We start from the raw sequence: 16,976 nt of genomic DNA on the forward strand, positions 1-16,976 counted from the left end.
GATTTTGGGTTAAATAAACCATTTATCTTTATATTAAATTACAGGCATATCATAGAAGTTTTGGTAAATACAAAAGATAATTTGGATTGAGTAAACTCAAAAATAAATTCAACCAAATTTAATTGTAAAATGACTAGAATTTAAACACACAATAAATTATAAAATATTTATAATTAATATTTTGAACAAATGCCAATTTATTTCAGTAAATAATACATCCTTACTTCAAAGATAATTTGTATAGTTCGAACAATACTAATTGGCAAAGCAGTAAGGATGGTGGTGTAGTATTTCTGCTTATGAAATGTTTGGATTAAAGTTAATGCTCAAACTGACCACTTGCCAATTTAGGCTGGTTAACTATGTGCAACGGCAAATTCATACACGAGTTGAGTTACACTGATAAAATTCATAAGAATAAAAAAGTACATAAGTACTACAAGAAATATTAGATTATTAAAAAAAAAACATATAAAGCCAGGTATCAGTTTTTTAAAAAATAGTTGTAATAAAATAATTTAATAAATAGTATATTACAGTCAATTAAATATTTAAAAAAAACCTAATTTGCATGTATTGAATCCATCACATTAAATAATAATTCAAAAGCAAATTTACATAAGGTATATAATATTATGTACCCATTTACATATTTTTATAAATCTTATAATAAAAATTAATATGACTGTGAATAGAATCTTAATAACATTAAATTTGATGTATTCATTTACTTAAAAAAAATATATTTATGCCTTAGAAAGGAGTAGTAGTATGAAGAGTAAATAAATATATTTTTGTCAGTTATTTAAAATGCTAAAATTATTCAATCAAAAATTGATAAATATGATTTTTTCCATGAAATAAAATTACAAAGTTAAAGCCGAAAAGGCTTCGCGGTGGCTAAATCAGAAGATATTAGACGTCAGAAGTGGGATAACAAAATCACAGTTACTGGTTATACTGTGATAGACATTTATTCCAGTAAATCAAGTCACATACAATTTTATCCTTTGCTTTTTAGTAAAGCGACATCTCCAAAAGTTTGCATGTTTGGTTAATCTGTGTTTTAGGTTAAATTTAACATAATTATTGTTCATATACTTTGTTAACCTTTTTTTAAAATTATTATTTTACTTTTTTTCTCAGCATTTGAATTTGTCATTGCAGATTTAAATACTGGGACTATATGAAAGAATAAATAATCATGTCTTTTAATCTAACCCTGTAAGCAGGTTATTGGTTGAATCGCTACGCTTTATCGCATCATCCGAGCTCATTCCAGCACTGAAGAATTCTCCGAAAACCAAATCATCACTATTACCAATCTGGGTCTTTTTATCTCCCAAATCAATATTGAAAAATGAGTCGGCCAAGCTCTTATCCATTTTTGAAATGCTGTATGAAGTGTGGGGAGAAATGGAGTTTGTGTCTGCCAAGCCCAACTCGGCCAAGAGACTTGTGTTTTCCGACACATTGATCTCATCTCGAGAATCTTCCAAATCTGGTAGGAGACTTTCCGTGACTGATATATCAGTACCCCCGTTCCTAACTTCAGCCTTCCTTTTTTTCCTTGCATTGATCTCATAATGTTCTGTAATTTCCTTACCGATTTCTTGCATAATGCACTCATCGTCCTCTTCATTATCCTACCAAAAAATAAAAAAAACATATACTATTTCTGTATTTTTATGCCTTCCTCTAGCAACAAGCTTTGAAAATTATTCTAATCATTGTTGATTTATTGCTTTTTTATTTTAAAGTATTTGCTTTATAATTTTTTTAAATCTCCTAAATATTTTGTTTGGGACCAAGTTTATAATGGTCTCGTGCTCAAGTGACTGACCGTTGTCATATAAAAATATGTAAAAATTTATCATCAAAAAAGAGTCTATATCTTATAAGTAAAAAGTTATTATAGCTCATACTCTCTTTGGAGAAATCTCAGTAATGAAATAAATCTCAACCCCCTTTTTCAAGTTTTTTGCCGTACAACTCCTACATAAATGAATAAACTTACTTGCACCATTGCCATTGTAGACTTGTACTGAAATGCGTTTTGGGTTAAATCCACTTCGACAGGGAACAGTTTTCCATTTGCTTTAAACACTTCGAGGGTTTCTCTGTAGAATATAATACTCCATTATAAGCAATGAAATAAATAAATAAAGAATACCTAACTAACATTAATGTGATGGACACCTGACTTAAGACATTTATACTTGAACAACTTTTCTCTTTGTTACTATTTTTTGTGTATTTTGAGGTATTATTTTTAGTATATAAACTTACTCATGGAATGTTGCCAATCCTGTAATAAATCTCTGCAACTGATAAACAACATCTTGTACATGTTTGTTATCGAGTAGTTCCATTTTCACGAGAACATCAGACCGAAGTCTCGCAAATCTGCTTCTTGCATCTTGACGGCAACGTAAAATTAACCTGGAATAATAATGACTAATTAATATGATCTTTTCTGACATTTTTCTAAAATTATTAATATACTATTTTAATTGAGTACCCTTCATTAACTTGAAATTCATACCTGTATTCGTAGTTACCCGTTTCTACACGGTAAAGTGGTTCTTGCAGAGCACTGTAACTATATTCTTCGTCATCCATCTCTTTGACTTTAAGACAATATGATAGATACTCAAATTTGGTGTCAGCGTATTTCGTGATGGTAAGTTTAGTGTCTGGTATGGCTTTGTGGAGATATGTTCCCATATCGGCTAATATCTGTAAATATATGTATCGACTATCATAAACAAATACATTTATTCGACAGATTTATCAATTTCCAGGCAAAAATTGGAATTGAATGTGAATGAAATTTCATTAGTTATTTATTGATGATAAATACAACTCAAAATTTAGAAAGCCATTCATGATTACGGGACTGGAAACGACTTGCCTATTGCCATTCATAAGGAAGTTTAGCGGTACTTGAATTATTATTTTTTTTAATGTTTTTCTGGACACAATAACGATATAAACATTTAATTGTAAGGTGAATCATTTCATTATAAGGTGACGAAAATAGAAAGGAAGGGTGTCACATGGCGACATCACAAGTAAAAACTAGAGTGACAATTTAAAAAATGAAAATCTTTGAAAAATATATTTAAAAATCATTTTGGCTTATTCAAATAAGTAGTGATACAGAAAAATAACACCAAACTTCCTCATTAATAGATCACAAATGATTGATTCAACGTGCTTACAGATGAAACTGGTTTGAGAGAATGTGCAGAATGGTTGGTAAATTTTGTATATTGTCAAAGGAGTTTTAGGTCTCCAGGTATGAACTGAACAAATATTTTATGCTGTTCTTTCCCATCAAAAGGAAGTAGTGTTGCCTTTCTAACCCTTGGTGTTGAAATTGTCAAATGTAGTACCTACCTACTAACAACCCTTTCATTGTGACTCGATTAAATTGGTGTAAAGTTAATAACCTTTAATTAAGCAGTGCTAGGTACATGATTATGGAATTCATCTTTTGGTGATTTGTATGAAAGGTGTCAGAGTTAAAAATTAAAAAAAAAAAAGTGATTTGATGTTATTAAATTTATAAAAATACTGTAATGGACATAGACTTTTGTAACTGAATTTGATACAAATCAACACAGTGTTTGCTATATGGTAATGAGGAAGAATGACAATATTCTACAAAGGCCCTTCATATAATTTTCCAAACTCACAACAAAAGCGGCAGTGAAAGTAGTAGAATTAAATTAAATTAAAATTACGATATATGAAATTGAAAACATTAAGAGTAATTTATTTTTATTCATTTTTTTTGCACCACAACAGGCCAGGAGGCCCAATTACATTGGTGAATTACATTACAGAATAACCAGGCTTGAGAAAAATCACATTTTAATTTTTGTGTTCTCACCGGGAATCGAACCCGGAACCTTCCGTGCGTGAGTCAAGCATCTTGACCACTACACCACGGAGGCCGCCATTCATTCATAATTCATTTTTTGGCAAAAAAAATATTGCTTTTTTGTACAAGCGAATCTGATAGGACAAGTCACAATCTTTAGAACCGTTTTCGGGTACATAGGGGAATTACTTTCACTGATGAAACAGGTTAGGTTTTAAGAGAATATTAGAGTAATAAATAAATAATTTTAAGAATAGTTGTTACAGGTTTGACAGCTTTAAGCATTTTGATTCCATCCTTTTCCATCTGCCTGTGAAAGTTCCCAAACTGGCTGAAGGCTTCAGAAGCCCTAGGTTGAGGTTCACGAACACCAATAGAAGCAAATGCATCTCCGAAATTCTTGTAAGTAAGAAGCAGATCAAAGTAAGCTTTCAGCATTCTAAAAATAAAATCACAAGTTTTTAGATTTTCACGGACTCTGATACGGATTAATAACACCCGCACAATAACTCGTAAAATCGTAATCAGTACAAATACACAATACTTAAGTAACTTACTCAAAGAGATAAAGCTATTTTAAGTAGGTGAAATTAAGAAAAAAAAATTTTACAAACAATATTTTAAATAAGTAAAAAAAAAATTTTTTGCTTATATTTATTTGATGAGCTACGCTAAATATACGCTAAAATTATTCTGGTAGACAGATTTGGAGATGGACATCGTCATTACCCTGCTCAGGGACATACCACTGTCAATGTTCCTCCCTTTAACACAACATTTGGACAGAGGTGCATGGATTATTTTTCTTAACATATTACAACAGAGATGAAGAACATTTTAAAGAAGGTAATATAGAAGTCTAGGCATCTACAGGGCTTATGACCTGTTATTGGCTGGTTTAAGTGGCTACTTTACACACTGTATAACATTCTGATTATTTTTCTGACAAATTGTTTAATATGCTTCCACATAAAATTAAGTTAACTGATAACAAACAATATTTCAAAATTTGGCGGCCTCCGTGGTGTAGTGGTCAAGACGCTTGACTCACGCACGGAAGGTTTCGGGTTCGATTCCCGGTGAGAACACAAAAATTAAAATGTGATTTTTCTCAAGCCTGGGTGTTCTGTGATGTAATTCACTATTGTAACTGGGCCTCCTGGCCTGTTGTAATGCAAAAAAAAAGAGAAATCAAAATCTGGCTGAAGAAAAAAATTAGGATAGAAGTAAAAAAAAAATTTAATGACATGTAAAATATGTTAAAAAAAAAAAAATTAACACAGTAGTCCCCTGCAGAACAAGTTTTCCTAGTGAGGAGGACTCTTAAATTACTTATGTGTATAATATTTTATATAGAAAATGAAAAAAAAGCTGTATGAAATCAAAATATATTTAACTAAAACATTGTGAATATAACTTCGTGATTATTACTTTACAGATGATATTCATATGCATGCACTGTAGAACTCCATTTATTCAAACTCTAGTCATCTGGATTGCCGAATATCCGGATAGTTATCAAGAAATAGAAAATCAAAGAGATATATTTTTTAAAAGGGTGCGGGCAGCCGGAGCGCATTGCGCAGTAAGCAATTCACTTTGTTGGACATGTTTAAGTAAGTTTTCAATGTAGTTCCAATTCGCTGTATTATTTTAAAAGCAATAAAAAAGCGACCTTAGAGTAAATTTTGCATTTTCTTTCAAAACATTGCCTGAACTTGATGGTAATTCTAACCATCAGTATTTCTGCATATCCAGATAACGTCTGGCACTCATTAATCATGAGTTTTACTGTAATTTATACAGAAATGATATAATATAAAATTCTTTTTTGTATAAAGTTTATTAGTATGCTCACCGTTTAGCGTGCTCCACTAGATTTCGATACATCATCTCCGTATTTCGAAGCTCTTGAAGTTTCTTTACTAGAGTGTCGTTGCATAGAATAGCCCTGGACAGACCAAGTGCATCGGCTGTACTAGCAGACATGTTATCCACAAGCCTATGTTTCACCTTTTTCATTATTATATCCAAAGATTTGCCTTGTTTTGGATCTGCGTGCAATTTGTTATAATTGATGCTCACTTCCACCTGGAAAAATATTTTAACTGTAAATATAACAACCCTAAAAACAAAAAATTGACAATCAGGAAGTTCAGTGGTTTGTATTTTTTAATTTGTTAATAGACTATCAAACTAAGCCAAAATTAAAAAATATATATTTTTTTTAAATATTTGAGTTGGTCCAAATGTTCATAGACAAAAGACTGGATTTCACCCCCTCGGGAGTCATTAAGATTAACAAATTACACTGTTGTAATCCCTGTGGATGGAGAATACCTTAAATAAGGGAATATGGAAGTCTAGGCATTTACAGGGCTTGTGACCTGTCTTTGGCTGGTTTAAGTGGCCACTTGTAATGAAACCAACTAATCCATGAAGAAGTTTAAAAATTGAAAAATTGTTTTCAGGCGTTGCCTAGTATGTGAAATAATTCAGTCTGATGAATCTCTTCACAACAATATAGGTTTCAGCTCTTTAACTTCACTTAAATCAACAAATGGAAGAACTGAAGAAATATGGATGTTCAAACATAGGCAAAATGGTGAATGCTACACAGTGTGTAAAGTGGCCACTTAAACCAGCCAACGACAGGTCATAAGCCCTGCAAATGCCTAGACTTCCATATTCCCTTATTTAAGGTATTCTCCATCCCTGTTGTAATTTGTTAATATATTTTATGTATCGTATTATCAACAATTTTTGAAAGTATTGCCTTTTTGAAATTATTGTACCTGTGACGTCACAAGTTCTTTATGGTGAGTTCTGCTGATTGATGAATTGGCTTCCTGTAAAACGGAAATCTATCACAACACTCTATCATTGGTTGAAACTTTTCCGTTTAAATCCTCTAATTTATTACCGCGTGAGAAAACTTTTTTGTATCCATTCTCCCATAGCACTAAACTTACTCATAGTCATTAAGGGGAGAAAATTCAGTTGGCTAGGCGAATACCTCCCAAGACCCTTTAACACGTTTGCCTACTTTACAAGGTGTCAGGTTTTTGACGTCCTGGATGCCAACTGCTGATAGTTCGTCAGTAGTTTTTATCAGAACTACGGAATGCAGACCTGACTTAAGAGAAAGTAAATAATTTGACAGCCGACAGAAGCTTGAAGGCTATTTGTGGACCCAGTGTGCTCCAACTAGAGAGCGGACATAAAACATATGTATCATGTGCAGTCTGTCCATAGATTTGATGGATCCAAGCTTCCCTAAAAATTTGACCTTTAAACAATTAGAACTTATTTTTTTATGTAATAAAATCAGCTATAAGCTATAAGTTAAATAATCTGTTTAGTAACTGTAACAAATATTTTAAAATCTGAGATGGGTTCGATATTCATTCATTAATAATTTCTAAAAAATTGCGACAAACCCACACACTAGCTTCTGCCTGCGCATTTATGCACCAACTGAAGCGACTCAACTCCATCTAAAATATGGAACTGCGTAAGTGTTACTTCCTATAAGGCGGTCTCCCAGTACTGAACCCAGTGGCAAATTGAGATCGTACTCATTCTGTGGAAGTAGTTCTAACAAACCAATCCATGTTTATTTTTCATATATTGTGAGTATTTTATAACAAATTGAGCACTTAAATCAGTTGACTCGAATGTATTAAACTATGAAATATAACTCTTATGCTGAAATTATGGCATAAAATTACTTTATAGTTTATTTCACAAAGTACTTAACTCGAATTACTGAATTGGTAGTGGGTACATTTTTGGTTGTTACCTAGTACAATTGACTCCTTCCCTAATCGAAAACCTTACCGCACGCCCCTGGTATGTGTATTACAAAAATTTTTTTAGAATCAACATTTTGTCACACATAAAGCTATTCTTACTCTCTAAGATTCACCAGTTGCAAAACTCAATTTATGAGAGAGAAGTGTTTGAAAATTAAAAAATATTTAAATAGTTTTAAACACCTTAGCCATTACACTGTGGCCCTAACGCTAACACTTGTCTCACTTAACTACAAGTTTTCAATAGAATGATAGTATTTTCAATTTCCATGATTTTATTTTATATAATTTGGTAATGTATCCAAAATAACACAAGTTTATTGGATTGTAATTCTACTTTATTTTTTATAAAATATCCAATAAACTTGTTTTATTTTGGATACATTACCAAATTAAATATGGAATTCTACCAATTGTCTGCATACACAATAAATAATTTATTTTTTATTCCTAATTCACAACAGTAAAGATTGATTCCATACTTTGTAAAAACCAAACGATTTTTCCTTTTTTACCAAATGAATGTGCATATTAGTTTAAACAATGTATGAAAAGTACTTAGCCATATTATTATGATTACAAATTTTACCTTTGCTGATTGAATCATTTTGGCAACTTCAACTTTAGTTTTTCCTTTGACCGATTGGCCGTTGACTCCGACCAATTCATCCCCGCTCTGAAGAGTACCTTCCTTCGAAGCTGGTGTATTGTCAAAGACCTTAAATGGTTATACAACAAATTATCACTTCAGTAGACACAATAAAAAATGTAACACGGGTCTAAATCTATGGAAAAAGTAAGAACGTACATGGCAGCTGTGTCACGGTTTCTTAGCTTATGTGTGATGCAAAAAGCTGACATAAACTTGACTACTCATGAATTGTATTGTAAAGGTGTATCATATAATGTATCTTTAGCAATGTAGACAATAGCAGCTCTGTCATATTGGGCACAAAAAAAATGTTGTTTTTTTTTTTTTTTTACTCAGGTAACAAATATACAATATTTTACAATTTTTATATTAATTTAATACATATGTTTACATTAACGTTTCCCATTATGTAAAAGAAAAAAACAATTCTTGTGTACATAATGGGGAGTGACGTCTTACAATAGTTTGTTTATTTTATTTTTAATTATTGATATTTTTAGGATAACATATACAGTAAAACCCCAGTTTTGAGTTTTTCAAGGGAGCAACAAAAAAAGTGTAAAACTGAGGAAAACCTTAAAGTGAGGAAATAAAAAATAAATGGAAAAAATTTAAATATAATTATTGTACAAGACTATACTAAATTTACTGCAGAAAAATTGTAAGAACTGTTCTGATTCATGATATAATTAAAAATATTTTTTATTTTTTCAAGCAAAACTGCAATGTGTTATTTTTTATTGAATTAAAAAAAACACATGCATAAATAATTTTATCTAGGTACTTAAAAATTTGAATTTCCATAAAATGCATATGACGATATTTTCCCTAAATATTAGGAAATTTTATTTATATGGTATCACTTTTTTTAGTATGGCACCACAAAATTTCAACTGTCATTTACATCGCAGACTGTTTCACACTTTTATGATAACTGTTTAAACTATCTCTTTTTCACATTATGTGTGTATAACATCAAATAATATTTATATTGCCATTTTTTTTAATTTTCTGCATTGTAATTTATTGATGTAAAGACTTTATTCTTCCGAAACATGCGTCAACTGCATGTCACTATTTAGTAAAACGTCAAAATTAGACACATAAACAAAATGGTCAATTACACTGCAACTACTTTGAATTTAGTTTGAGACAATAATTTACACATTTTTTTATTTACCCCGATTTTATTCTCCATTCACTCGGTGGCGCGCGGCTCGTCTTTTGACAGATTGAATGAGTTATATAAATAATATGTGAAAAATGTTTATTGGGGTGAAAATTGAATGAGAATGTATGGAAAAAAATGGGACCTAAATATTTTGATGTAAAAAGCGGGAAAACGTAAAAACGAGGTTTTACTGTAAATTAAAAAATATATATATAAACGGCGTTTTTAATCAGTGCTACACAAAAAAGAAACATATTAAAGCGATTCTGTCCATAAATGCGTTAAGTATGTAGATGTTGCAATATAATACTTCAGTTAATACTGCCTTTATGTAGAATAGATATTGTTTTTATGTTGGAACTCGATTAAAAGATTAATAAAAAGATTCTTACTTGTACAATATAGAGACAAGGGCACAATGGTGCACCTCCACCAATGCTTATGCCAATCAGATTAGAGTCATCCTTTAAGATGGTCACATTTCCAGAAGTTATTGTCATTCCCCTTAATTTAAATAAGACATTGAAAAAAAACACATAAAAATAGAAATGGTTAAAAGAAATAATGAATTTATGTACACGGGTAAGGTAGAACACGAACATATAATATAATAAAATAATAATAAATAAAACAGACTGTATTATTTTCTACATTTTATTGGTAATAATATTATTTACAGGGGTGCATACTAAAGGAGTTACTATTTCTTTAAATCATATCTTTCTTTTTCATTTTCATTCTCAATCTTATTCATTCAACTTTCTAAATATCATCTATCGAGCTTTTCCTAGGAGGATTTCTAAGTGCGAAGCATTCATGCGCTCTACAGTGTAAGAATTAATTATTGTTATTGTTTTTAGCTTTTTATTTGTATTCCTAGCTATCATTAGCTTCTCACTACAGCACAGCATGGTTACATGCCCACTATATGCTAGTCCAATGCGCTAGCCATTACATATCTGAAATAGGTACATATATAATTTTATTATAATCATAGCATTAATTGATTGTCAGTTTATATTACATAAAAGTAAAATCTTGATATAATGCCTTTGATAATCTAAAATTGTAATTTATTTAAGACTACTTGTATTTGAAGTGAGATAAAGCGCAACATTTAAAGTGAAAATTGAATACAATTGGAAATATTTTTGAAATAGCTTTATCTTTTAACAAAATGTGCAACATGCTTTGTATAATATATCAAGACTTTACTTTTCTAAGAAATCAACCATTTCTAATGTATTGCATGTTTGTATTTTTAATAAATGTTGAAGAAAATACTTACAGAAGGTTCTGGTATATAAGCTGATACCTTTCTTGTCGAAGATCATTAAGGATACAATCTGGAGGTGAATCTTGCACAACATTGAGCAAACTGTATTTACAGAAAAAATACATTTAAAAGTTATAAGGAATTCTGTGTAATTAATAAAATTTTGTTAAGAATTTGTAAACATACTTACATATCATTAGATTCTTCTCGCACTTCTTCGGTACTTGTAGGTTTAGTAATATCATCCGATTTCATAGAACCTTCACTACACAAAACAGTAAGAGCAATAGTTAAATTGGTGTTACTGTCTTATATTTCAAATATTAATGGCACAACAATGTTACTTACGTTTTACACTCTAAATCGACAGAAATTAATACATTTGATCTTAAACTTGAATGATCATTATTTTTGACTGATTTAATTATTTCTGTTGGTGACTTTCGGATGCTTGTTAAGTGAAACAAAAATAAATTAAAACACAAAATTAAATAAAACAGATGTTAAATTAAGAGAAAGAAAATATCTCAAAAAAGAAAATAAAAATTGAACGTGTTATACTAAATAAAAAAATCAAATTAAATAAAAATATATGACAATTATTTTTACAAGATCAATGACATTATATGCCATGCCACTGCATACTAGCAGTGACTTTGATAGATAATTTTTCTTTAGAATTTATTTGATTATTCAATAATACAGTGATACCATGATTCGCGAATGCTCTAACTTTTAGAGATCTGAGCAGAACTAGATTAACTTTTTGAATATGAATTGCGAGGCAAAATTGCCTAGGTGTTCTGTGCTGTAATTCATCACTGTAATTGGGCCTCCTGGCCTGTTGTGGTGTAAAAAAAAAGTTTAAAAGTTCAAACTACAAGTGATTACGAGTAGATGTAGTGAAAGTTATCTCTGCAAGTGAGATGAAGGAAATATTGGAAATTGGAAAGAGATCCCAGAACTTGTTGCAATAGGTCATGTGTCTAAGCTGTTTAATGGCACATCCTAAAATTATATGTTTACCCAGTACATATTTGTTAATTCATCATCATCACTATCATTTCCCTTGTCACACTCGGTGGTGCATAGGGCACTGGATGAGTACACCGATAGAATGGCGTATTTTGATATCCTGTTATATGAAGGTAAGGTGATCAGTCTTAGTCAAAAACGCTTGTACAGGGTTCTGGTTCTATTTCAAATACTGAACTTTATTCTTTAACCGCCTGTAAATGGAGAAATTTTTATTTACTGTATGTAATATTGATTATTTTATTTGTCATTACTATAAAAATGGAGGTGAAGAAAAACAAACAAAACGTTATTTTTAATGAGGCGGCATTGCGTGTTACACAAATTTCATGCTTTTGCCAATTTCAAGATAAAATATTTTGTAGCCAAATTGTTTCGCAGTACTCATCCAGGCCCAATTACCAGATTCCCGACATAAGCATAAATATAAGCTATGTGCTTACTAACAGTTCCGAGAAAAACTTATACTTCAAACAAAATAAAATACAACAAGAAATAAGAATTATCATAATTATTGTACTGAGCATCTGGGGTTTTAATAAAATATTTAAATCTTACTGTAAATAAGGGATATTAATTATTATTGAACAATAAATATTGACTAACAGTAATGAAACACCCCTTTAACTTAACCCTTTATAGGACACCTAGAACAATATGGAACATAGATATGCCACAGGAATTGAGGTTATTATTTTCTACAATTTTGGATTAATAAAAAGTTTTATGTCATAAGAGTATCATAAAAATGTGCACTGATAGATTAGTCCACTTCTCAGGTTTGCTAATGCAATATGTTTATTATCTTCAAAAAGAACATACTTTACATATTTTATTAGGCTTGCAAGACGTAAATCAATACAAAATATGTGTCCTATAAAGGGTTAATAGAAAAATTTAATTTTTATTTATGATAGGAAATGCTGAGTTAAATTTATTTATTTTTAGAGGATTGCTTATGAGAAATGCGTGACTCTACGCACTTTTAATCATTTTCATATCCACTATTAACCATGCAATATACATGGGTATGACACAGCCACATAAGAACAGCTAGTATCATTGAAACAATATTTTCTGTGCCTTTCATTATATAAACCAATAAATTTAATGTAAAATTTAATCAGTATGACATGAATGGAAAATTACAAGAGATTTTATTACTTTTTCTGCTGTTTGGACTCATAAAGATTGAATATATTACTATACATTTTATGGTAAATACAATAAATAAACTTGTGGAAAGGAATAAAATAAAAATATACATTTTCAAATAAAATTTGTACAAAATTAAAAAAGCATGCAGGTTGTTGGTAAGTTAGGAGTGGGAGTTAGTATTACAGATGATGTTAAAAATCTATGGGTGTTAACCATGAGTATTAGGTAAATAAATATACAAAAAAATAATAACTTTTTATCTTCGGGTGGATGACTTGGCTCCTTCCAATAGTATTGGGAATAAACATCAGGATGGTCGAAAGCATAGCGGCTTTGAAGAGGACCAGCGGACCAAAGGGCCATGACTTATCGAAAGAGTGTTCAAATAATCTTTAACACCAGAAAAAATATTCTCACTACACAGACGTAAACTGCAAAACAAAAGTAAAGCGTAACATAAAATAAAGGAAGTGGGAAGGCAAAATAAAGATAAGCCATATGCTAATGTGTAGTAATTAGGTACAATATGTGCAAAGGAAGTAACACTGATAAGGTTTGATATACATAAATACTAGTGCAATCTAGCGACATTACATACATTTTATCTTCTTCGAAGAAGAAATCATCGTCATATTCTATCATCTTAGTTTTTAGAATACTAAACTATCAATACCAATAAAAATACGATTTTAATAATCTCAAATCTCTAACGCCGTTTGACAGATGACAGATAAAGCAAAGATAAAACTAAAGTGGTAAAGCGATTTTTGTGTATTTTTCTAATCAATTTTACGATAGTGCTGCCACTACAAAAAATGTTTACTCTTCGGAGGAAACTTATATGTACCTACCTATGAAAAAAGATTTTTTTCAAATGTAGACATGAAAAAAATACATATTGAGAAAATATTGAGTTGAATGAGATTCTATTTATTAAGACAAGGATTGGTTAACAATTTTAAATGCGCATACGCAGATTCCGAGGGCAAAATATTATTTTTCTATCCCTTCTTCATTTTCTGATTATGAAAATAAAAACAGTTTAGAAAATAAAAAAAATGTCAATATTCGTCCTTTTAACACAAGGTTTGGTCAAAGGTGCTAAGATTATCAAATTACTCTGCCAAATTGTTAAATAGAAATCTTTTAAGCATAAAAAAAATATTTATGTAAAAAATATCGGAGAAATAAAAAAAATCCGGAGATCCACTCTAAAGTCTACTTCACACTAACGAATTATACGTATTTTCAGTGCTCGTGTATTACCAAAAACCCTGGCAGTTAACAAAATGTATCCTAACATCTTTAATGAATTACTATAAACTGTTTCGATCTGATCATTAAATGTCAGGAAACTCACAAAAGTAATGCCCAGATCTTTAACCTTTGAAGTTCGTATAATATTCTAGTCATTCATTCTGTAGTAGAAAAAGCGTTTTGTGGGTTTTGGTGAAAGACATAACTGAGTATTTTGAAATATTGAACACTAATTTATTTCGTCTTCCCCATTTAAATACATTTATTGTATACGCCTGGAGAGTACGAAAATCATCCAAAGTTTTAACCCTCAAAAACAGCAATAAGTCATGTGCGAATTGACTACAATACTTTTAATATCATTAATAAAAATAGAGAACACCAATGGGCCCAGGTTAAATCTTTTGGGGACTCCCGAGTAAGTATGTAGTATGAGTGATATACTATGATAGGTTATTTTAGTAGGGGGGACTGTTAAATCAATGTTTCATTTTTCTTTTTCTTATATAGATAGTAAAATTTAAAATACTTGTAAATATACAAAAGTCAACAAAGTATGCAAAGTAAACATTTAGATTAAGCTAAAAAAAACAACTTTGTCTTCTGTAAAATTCTCACGTAAAAATACAGAATGAAAAATAATCTTACAATGTTTGAGTATGTCCAAATGCTTGCAGACTGGCTGGATTTCCTCAGTAGGGAGTTATTCATATTTAAATTTATTTCAACAGAGAGGGAAAAACATTTTTGAGAAGGGATATGGAAGTCTAGGCATTTACAGAGCTTATAACCTGTCATTGGCTGGTTTAAGTGACCACTTTACACACTGTGTAACATTCATCTTTCTGCCCATGCTTGAACATCCACATTTCCTGAACTCTTCCATCTGTTGAATTTTGTGAAGTAAAAGAGCTGAAACCTTTATCACGTGGGTGAGATTCATCCGGCTGAACCAAATCACCTACTAGGCAACGCTTGAAAACAATTTTCTTACTTCTTCTTTTACCAGGTAGTTAATTCAACAATGTATAAGTATGCCCAAATGCTTGCACACAGGCTGAATTTTCTCCCTAGGGAGTTATTCATATGTGTGTGTTACACAGTGTGTAAATTTGCCACTGAAACGAGCCAATGACAGGTCATAAGCTCTGCAAATGCCTAGACTACCATATTCACTTCTCAAAAATGTTTTTCCCTCTTTGTTGAAATAAATTTACATAAAAATAATCCTGCTTATTTAAGATTTTTGTTTTACTTTATACAAATAATTTACGATCATATCGTCGATGCGCCTTAGAAACCGCCTATGTGCTTTCATTTTACTAAATATCTACGTTTTTATCGCCAAAAAAATATTTTTGACAAAAATTTAAATGATACGAGTAACGTATCAATTTTCATAAACTTACTTCAATTACGTATTCACAAAAAAACAATGCTCTCAGTCATTTTAACGTAGGTCTGCGATATTTTATTTGTTTCTCGTGAATACTTTTTATGAAAAAAAAGTGATTTTCAAGGCGCAACGACGATATCAATCCGTAGAAATATATTTAAAACACCTACCTATAATGTACCTAGCACGTATTGTTGTAAATAATGTACATACATATGGTAATACATAATGTGTAGGTTGTAGGTATGCACATTGAAAAATAATAATATAAAATAGATTTAAAGTTAGATTGTGTACTCTTGTAACGTTAAGAAAACTTTTGCCACAAAAAAGCGGCTGATTATAGTACTAAAAGAACAACAACTTGAACTGATAATTTGCGAAAAAGTTTAGTTTTCAATATGAATATTTAAATCGAAAATAGGAAAGTCGTATAAAAAGCAAGTCATTAGTGGTCGCTACCACACTAAAGTTATATTTATTGAACACTCAACGTCTCCGATTTCTCTTCCATTAATTTATTTGGAAAAGCTTTCCCCAACCGAAGGACAGCGTGTATTTTACTGAATTTTCATGAAAGCCCAGTAATAAACGTACATTATATAAAACGTCTAATCATATTTAATTAACACTGATGGAATTGTACTCTTAATGTGAAATTGAAACATGTTTTTTTTTTTATTTTTACGTATTTTTAAATTGGAACAATTTATGGTTTTCGGAGAATTGTTATAATAAGAAAAATACGTAGATTGTGTTACATGTATTAATCATGCAACATTAAAATATACTTGTGTTTTAAATTCTATGTCTGCTCCCAGCTGAAATGAAATAAAAATATAATCTTACATTCATATACATTTACTTTTTTATTATACCTACATATTTGTTTATTAAATTAATTTATGTACCCAACAATGTCATTTATAATGTTTGTTATTGATTACTTTTATTTATTAAAAATGTTTTTAGTAAACTTGTTACTAAATTAAAATAAACGTTTTTATTGTACTCCCTACTCCCTACCAATCTCTGTAAAAATTCGCCTAAAGTCGTGCATTTGTGACAACCCTGTTTTATAAACACCCGGAAACGCAAGACGTCTTCACTAAAAATACGACCACGCCCCCTTTTCAAAAATTCTTACAAACTTTGGAATAGTACGGACTTTAAGATGTATAGATGTATATACTCTAAGAATATAATCAAGTGGATACCTACTGGATAGTGAGGTTACTGACTGCATAATAAATGTAAACAACGAATGTCTCGAGCAAGTAGAAGAATTTGTGTATCTGGGAAGCATGTTTTCAAGAGATGGAAGAGA

General features: G+C 30.5%; 1 protein-coding gene across 5 annotated transcripts; it reads right to left on the reverse strand.

Moving 5' to 3' along the window:
• Positions 1-948: 948 nt before the first annotated feature.
• PICK1 (protein interacting with PRKCA 1) lies at positions 949-13,792 on the reverse strand. 5 transcript variants are annotated; one of them, XM_088239622.1, is made up of 12 exons: positions 13,595-13,745; positions 13,250-13,427; positions 10,994-11,068; positions 10,816-10,905; positions 9,920-10,031; positions 8,294-8,422; positions 5,748-5,980; positions 4,154-4,328; positions 2,546-2,739; positions 2,290-2,442; positions 2,018-2,120; positions 949-1,646 (listed from the first exon to the last, which is right to left on the reverse strand). In XM_088239622.1, exons 2-12 carry the CDS (start codon positions 13,357-13,359, stop codon positions 1,212-1,214), a joined length of 1,809 nt encoding a protein of 602 aa, XP_088095748.1. In that variant the 5' UTR covers positions 13,360-13,427; positions 13,595-13,745; the 3' UTR covers positions 949-1,211. The 5 variants fall into 5 exon arrangements, with proteins under 5 accessions (XP_088095748.1, XP_088095747.1, XP_088095749.1 ...); XM_088239621.1 differs by lacking the exon at positions 13,250-13,427 and adding an exon at positions 11,152-11,253 and having other exon boundaries at positions 13,595-13,729; XM_088239623.1 differs by lacking the exon at positions 13,250-13,427 and having other exon boundaries at positions 13,595-13,701.
• Positions 13,793-16,976: the final 3,184 nt, after the last annotated feature.

The sequence above is a fragment of the Micrasema longulum genome, unplaced genomic scaffold, assembly GCF_059751315.1.
Source record: "Micrasema longulum isolate JH-2025_06_02 unplaced genomic scaffold, ASM5975131v1 h1tg002204l, whole genome shotgun sequence".
Lineage (NCBI taxonomy): Eukaryota > Metazoa > Arthropoda > Insecta > Trichoptera > Brachycentridae > Micrasema > Micrasema longulum.